Below are 6,866 nucleotides of genomic sequence, written 5' to 3' on the forward strand. Positions count from 1 at the left end.
GTGTGAAACAAGCCTTACTTGTAAAAGATGCCAAGTTTCGGCTTAAAGGGTCACTAAAGGAATTTTTTTTTTTAGCTAAATAGCTTCCCTTACCTTACTGCAGTCCTGGTTTCATGTCCTCATTGTTCGTTTTTGCTCTGATGTTGCTGTAATTCTGCTCTGTTCTGGACACTTCCTGGTTGTCTGTTTCCTGATGGCCACAGTACTGGGAGCTTCTAGTTTTGTTTTCCAAACCATCACTTCTCTATGGCTCTATACAGCACAGAGGCAGTATAACATGCAAAAACAAAACTGAAACTACAGGTACATTATATGATTGATTTTTATCTATTTATAATCGTTTTTAAAAGGAATCGGTTAACTATTATGTCTCTATACCCTGTAAACAGTAATTTGAGCAAAAATTGTTTTTCCTTTACAACTCCTTTAACTGTAGTATAAAACTTCCACATTCTGATAACAGAATTTGCTGCAGATATTGTTTTAAAAATGAACTCCACTGATCATCGTGGCCTGTACCGTGTTAAATATCATGAGCCCAGTACACACAACACGGCTTAATCTTTTTCATTCAACCCAGTGGGTTGACAGATCGAACTACCAACACAAGCTATGTTTGTGTGGAATTCTCCCCGTTGAGCCATTGGCTGCGAGCACCGATGGTCTAGTTTTCCAGCATGTCTTTTCGACAAGTGCCAATCATTAGGCTTCTGTCAGACAGACTGCTGTACACACTGACCGAAAGTTGTCCTGTTCTTGCAGATTTTCAGACAGTGTGTACCCAGCTTTATGTTACTCTATTGTGTTCATTTGTAATAATACTGTAATTCTATAGTACATTATCTTTCAATATGATGGCTACTTTATGATCTATTTTATATAGCTCAAGATATTTTAAATAACTTTTCTGCAGTTGATTTAATGGATTGCTTGTACTAAATGATACTGATTGGTGCATCTCTCCAGGCAACTAACCACATTACTAAAGACAGTGCAAGTAGGATTCGTCCAGCCCTGGGTCGTTCATGGAGTTTTGTGCCCAGTACACGCATTCTGCTTTATAGACCAGAAAACGCCCAAAGTGGATTTCGTACAGCGTCGCTTGTAAAGTCGCCTCGACAAGTAAGCTTTTTGTTTTTTAACCACTTAAGGACCAGGACTATTTTTTTCAAACTTGTTGTTTACAAGTTAAAATTGGCTATTTTTGCTAGAAAATTACTTGGAACCCCAAAACATTGCATTGTGTGTGTGTGTGTATATGTGTGTGTGTATATATATATATATATATATATATATATATATATATATATATATATATATATATATATATATATATATATATATATATATATATATATATAATAGGTCATTCTCAAAAAATTAGCATATTGTGATAAAGTTCATTATTTTCTGTAATGTACTGATAAACATTAGACTTTCATATATTTTAGATTCATTACACACAACTGAAGTAGTTCAAACCTTTTATTGTTTTAATATTGATGATTTTGGCATACAGCTCATGAAAACCCAAAATTCCTATCTCAAAAAATTAGCATATTTCATCCGACCAATAAAAGAAAAGTGTTTTTAATAAAAAAAAAGTCAACCTTCAAATAATTATGTTCAGTTATGCACTCAATACTTGGTCGGGAATCCTTTTGCAGAAATGACTGCTTCAATGCGGCGTGGCATGGAGGCAATCAGCCTGTGGCACTGCTGAGGTGTTATGGAGGCCCAGGATGCTTCGGTAGCGGCCTTAAGCTCATCCAGAGTGTTGGGTCTTGCGTCTCTCAACTTTCTCTTCCCAATATCCCACAGATTCTCTATGGGGTTCAGGTCAGGAGAGTTGGGAGGTCAATTGAGCACAGTAATACCATGGTCAGTAAACCATTTACCAGTGGTTTTGGTACTGTGAGCAGGTGCCAGGTCGTGCTGAAAAAAAATCTTCGTCTCCATAAAGCTTTTCAGCAGATGGAAGCATGAAGTGCTCCAAAATCTCCTGATAGCTAGCTGCATTCACCCTGCCCTTGTTAAAACACAGTGGACCAACACCAGCAGCTGACATGGCACCCCAGACCATCACTGACTGTGGGTACTTGACACTGAACTTCAGGCATTTTGGCATTTTCCTCTCCCCAGTCTTCCTCCAGACTCTGGCACCTTGATTACCGAATGACATGCAAAATTTGCTTTCATCCGAAAAAAGTACTTTGGACCACTGAGCAACAGTCAGGCGCTTCTGCCGCTGTTTTTGGTTCAAAAGTGGCTTGACCCAGGGAATGCGGCACCTGTAGCCCATTTCCTGCACACGCCTGTACACGGTGGCTCTGGATGTTTCTACTCCAGACTCAGTCCACTGCTTCCGCAGGTCCCCCAAGGTCTGGAATCGGTCCTTCTCCACAATCTTCCTCAGGGTCCGGTCACCTCTTCTCGTTGTGCAGCGTTTTCTGCCACACTTTTTTCTTCCCACAGACTTCCCACTGAGGTGCCTTGATACAGCACTCTGGGAACAGCCTATTCGTTCAGAAATGTCTTTCTGTGTCTTACCCTCTTGCTTGAGGGTGTCAATGATGGCCTTCTGGACAGCAGTCAGGTCGGCAGTCTTACCCATGATTGCGGTTTGGAGTAATGAACCAGGCTGGGAGTTTGTAAAAGCCTCAGGAATCTTTTGCAGGTGTTTAGAGTTAATTAGTTGATTCAGATGATTAGGTTAAGAGCTCGTTTAGAGAACCTTTTCATGATATGCTAATTTTTTGAGATAGGAATTTGGGGTTTTCATGAGCTGTATGCCAAAATCATCAATATTAAAACAATAAAAAGGCTTGAACTACTTCAGTTGTGTGTAATGAATCTAAAATATATGAAAGTCTAATGTTTATCAGTACATTACAGAAAATAATGAACTTTATCACAATATGCTAATTTTTTGAGAATGACCTGTGTATATGTATATATATATATATGTGTGTGTGTGTGTGTGTGTGTGTGTGTGTGTGTGTGTGTGTGTATATATGTATGTGTATGTATGTATATGAATGAATGAATGACTTGTATAGCGCTACTCATGCGAACTGAATCAGACACCCTTGACAAAATGGCGATCGTTGTAATACTTTGTCACACTGTATTTGCTCAGCGGTCTTGCAAAACAAAATTTTCTTTTGGGAAAAAATACACTTTTTGAATAAAAAAAATAAGAAAGAAAACAGTAAAGTTGGCCCAATTTATTTTTCTATTGTGAAAGATAATGTTACGCCGAGTAAATTGATACTCAACATGTCGTGATTCAAAATTGCGCCCGCTCGTGGAATGGCGACAAACTTTTGACCCTTAAAAATCTCCATAGGCGCCATTTAAAAATGTCTATAGGTTACCAGTTTTAAGTTACAGAGAAGGTCTTTTGCTAGAATTATTGCACTCGCTCTAACAATCGTGGCGATACCTCACATGTGTGGTTTCAACACCGTTTACACATGCAGGTGCGACTTTGTGCGTGTGAGCATGGTGAGACGGGGGTTAAAATTAAATTTATCTAAATTTGGATCACTTTTATTCCTATTACAAGTGTAAACATCCCTTAATAGAAATAAAAGCATGACTGCACCTCTTTAATGTGAGATCTAGGGTCAAAAAGACCTCAAATCTTACATTTCCACTTAAATGCAATAAAACATTTTTTTTCCTTTCAATAATTTTTTTTTCTTTTCTCTCCCCTTCTAAGGCCGTTGGGTGGAAGTGACATTTGACATTGCTTCTGTCATCCAATGTTATGGAGCCAAGTAGGGGCCATCTTTCCCTCACTCTGCTCCTGGCCTCTCAGGGGAAAGGATCGGATCGCCTCCACCGCTACTGGCAGCTCTGTTAAGTGGCAGAAACGACTGTAGCGCGGCGGGGGGCACCTCCTCTGCCGCCGATAAAAGTCGACCGCGGATACCACTTTTATCGTAGAGAGGACCGCCTGCCGTTTCTGAAAATACTGGGTTTCTGCCATAACCCCGGTATTCTACGTCAAAATACAGACGAACAGCTACGATGGTTTGCGGTAAATGGTTAAAGAACTTATGCAGTTGTATGTTCATCATGTCGGTTGTCGTTATATTTCTGATTGTTTGTTTGTATTCCCAGCCTTCAAACTTGCAAGTGGAAGTGGAGATTGGCTGCTTTGGGACGCTAGAAGGAAGCAGCACAGGCACAGCTTCTGGATTATGATATGCCAGTCAGAAAAATTTACTTTTTTTTATAATTGTGTTACTGAAAGCACTGAAATACCTTTTTGAATATTGTTTGTATTCCCAGCCTTCAAACTTGCAAGTGGAGATTGGCTGCTTTGTTTGTGGGAAAAAGAAATGTTACTTTATGCCAAAATTGTATCATTTCATTTTTTTTTTTGTATATGATTGCTGTGTGGCTATCTGGAGATTCTGAGTGGAATTGGATAGTCAGCCAATTTCATAAACAAGTGCATTTAAAGGAGAGCATTTGGGACATAACAAGCTGGATGAATAACTTGCATCACACTGCCTGCTTCAGCTCGTTTTTGTGTGGCCAGAGCATGTTATTGCCTAATATGGCCCAACTTGTAAAAAAGTTAGTTGGCTAGGGTAAACATTTAACTGGCATGCAATTTACAGAGAACCATCTACCAGAGGTTTATCTAGCGTATTTGAAACCTGGGGCAGATCATTTTGTAACACACCCTTCTCCTATACATCAAAATAATTTTCAGTAATAACTGTGAAATTAAGCTAATAAGAAAAGAAATAGCAACAGTATTTAATTTTTTATTTTTTTTTGCAAGCAGAATACATAATTATTCCAGTGAAAGGTAAGACAGTCGATGTTAATGGCATGACTAAAAAAACACTAAAGCGCTGACACTGAGCCCATCCTATAGCGATAAAATGTCATATGCCAGGTTAGAAAAGAAGTATTGAAAGATACCTATTCTCGGAGGTATAGGAAACAAAATGTAAATTGGTAGAAAATGGCTGACACTGAAGAGCTGGCAAGGCTGCTTTCATATGTGGGTTGGAAATCCACAATCTGTAAAATAGGAAATAAATGGAAGAAAGCACCAAACCGGCACTGCGGACTGTCATCCTCTCTCCCCCTCACCCGCTTGTGAGTTTCATTTGTTTTATATGGTATTTTACTTAATAAATTATGCTACACTATGCCGGTTTGGCGCTTTCTTCCAATGTTAATGGCATGACTGCTGATCATCAATGAAAGGGGCATTTTTTAGAATTCCCCCTTATATTGATGATCAGTCGAAGAAAGAAAGAATACCTCTTTCTTTTGGGGGTCTGTAGAAAAAATCTCCTTACCATTGGTGGTCATATTTTGGTCAATTGGAGGAAAGTGCCACTTACACTGGTGGTCAGTTTGCAAAAAAAAAAATTCCCTTTTTATTGCTCGTCAATGGGAAGAATGCCCCTTACACTGGTGTTCAGTTGGAGGAAGAATGTTCTTTATTTTGTTTTTCGGTTGGAGGAAGAATGCCCCTCATAATGTTGGTAAACTGGAGGAAGGTAGCCCACTATAATGGTGGTCAGTTGGAGGAAACATGCCCCATATATTGCTAGTCAATGTGAAGAATGCCCCTTACATCTGTGATCGGTTGGGAGAAAGAATTACCCTTACACCAGTGTTCAGTTAGGGGAAAAATGCCCCTTATTGTGGCTGTCAGTTGGAGGAAGAATGCCCCTTATAATGGCAGCCTGTTGGAGGAATACCCCTTATATTGATGGTCAGTTGGAGGAAAAACACCCTTTATATTGGCGGCCAGTTGGAGGAAAAATGCCCCTTATAATGGTGGTCAGTTGGAGGAAGAACGCCCCTTTATAATGGTGGTCAGTTGGAGGAAGAATGACCCGTATAATGGTGGTCAATTGGAGGAAAATAGCCAATTATAATGGCAGCCAGTTGGAGGAACACATCCCCTTATAATGGTAGCCAGTTGGAGGAACACCCCTTATATTGTCCGACATTTGGAGGAAGAACACCTGTCATGTACCTGATTCGAGCCCAATGTGCAGAGAGGGGCTCCCCTTGCGGCTAAGTGCAGTATACCCCTGAAAGTGGGACAGGAGGTATAGTGGCCAAAGAAGCACAGGTTGCTGGCAGCGTCTGGATGAGCAGAGCTGATGATCACCTGGAGACTGCAGAGGATTGCAGAGTATGTAGCAATCTAAATGTTCTTTTAGGAACTCCAGTGGTACTTTGGGCAATCAGTACACACAGGATACAGAAGTAGAAGCCAGGCCCAGGGTCATACACAGGTGGGATACAAAACAAAATAATTCCGCGCTGAAAGCAGCTACAAAAAAAACTGTGAACAGTGGAAAAATAACAAACAAAACATACAATAAATAGCGCTGAATATGAAAAAAATGGTAACCTGGTACCAAATACAATCAAATGACTGATATGTGAACAGAAAATAAACAAAAAAAGTCCATGTGTGAAAAGTGAAAACTTGATTGCTGTCAAAACTAAGAGATTAAGTCCCAAATCCACAGTGATTCAATCTTGAGCGTGATACACACAGGTGATGAACCCGCCACCAATACAGCAGAGGCTTACCGAATATATTGAACCCAGATGCCCTGGGGGACAGCAGCAGCCGCCAGCCATACCAACCTGGGGGAGAGCAGCAACTGCCAACCATACCCATCTAAGGGACAGAAGCAGCCCCCAACTAAACCTGCATGGGGGACAGCCAGTAGCAGCAGCCAGACATTCTTGCCCTGGTGGACAGCAGCATCCGCCAACCATATCCGCCTGTGGGACAACAGCAGTCACCAGCCATACCTGCCCTGGGGGGCAGCAGCAGGTAGCCATACCCACCTGGGGGACAGCAG

The 6,866-nt window shown here is 40.7% G+C and overlaps 1 protein-coding gene across 1 annotated transcript in view; it reads left to right on the forward strand.

Annotated features, from left to right (window-relative positions):
* RAD51D (RAD51 paralog D) overlaps positions 1-5,412 on the forward strand; it is a 48,820-nt gene extending 43,408 nt beyond the window's left edge. Inside the window, exons 10-11 of the mRNA XM_040336900.1 lie at positions 967-1,122; positions 4,129-5,412. Of these exons, the coding sequence (XP_040192834.1) occupies positions 967-1,122; positions 4,129-4,212 (240 nt within the window). The 3' untranslated portion in view covers positions 4,213-5,412. The remainder of the gene's footprint in view (positions 1-966; positions 1,123-4,128) is intronic.
* Positions 5,413-6,866: the final 1,454 nt, after the last annotated feature.

The sequence above is a fragment of the Rana temporaria genome, chromosome 2 (genome assembly GCF_905171775.1).
Source record: "Rana temporaria chromosome 2, aRanTem1.1, whole genome shotgun sequence".
NCBI lineage: Eukaryota > Metazoa > Chordata > Amphibia > Anura > Ranidae > Rana > Rana temporaria.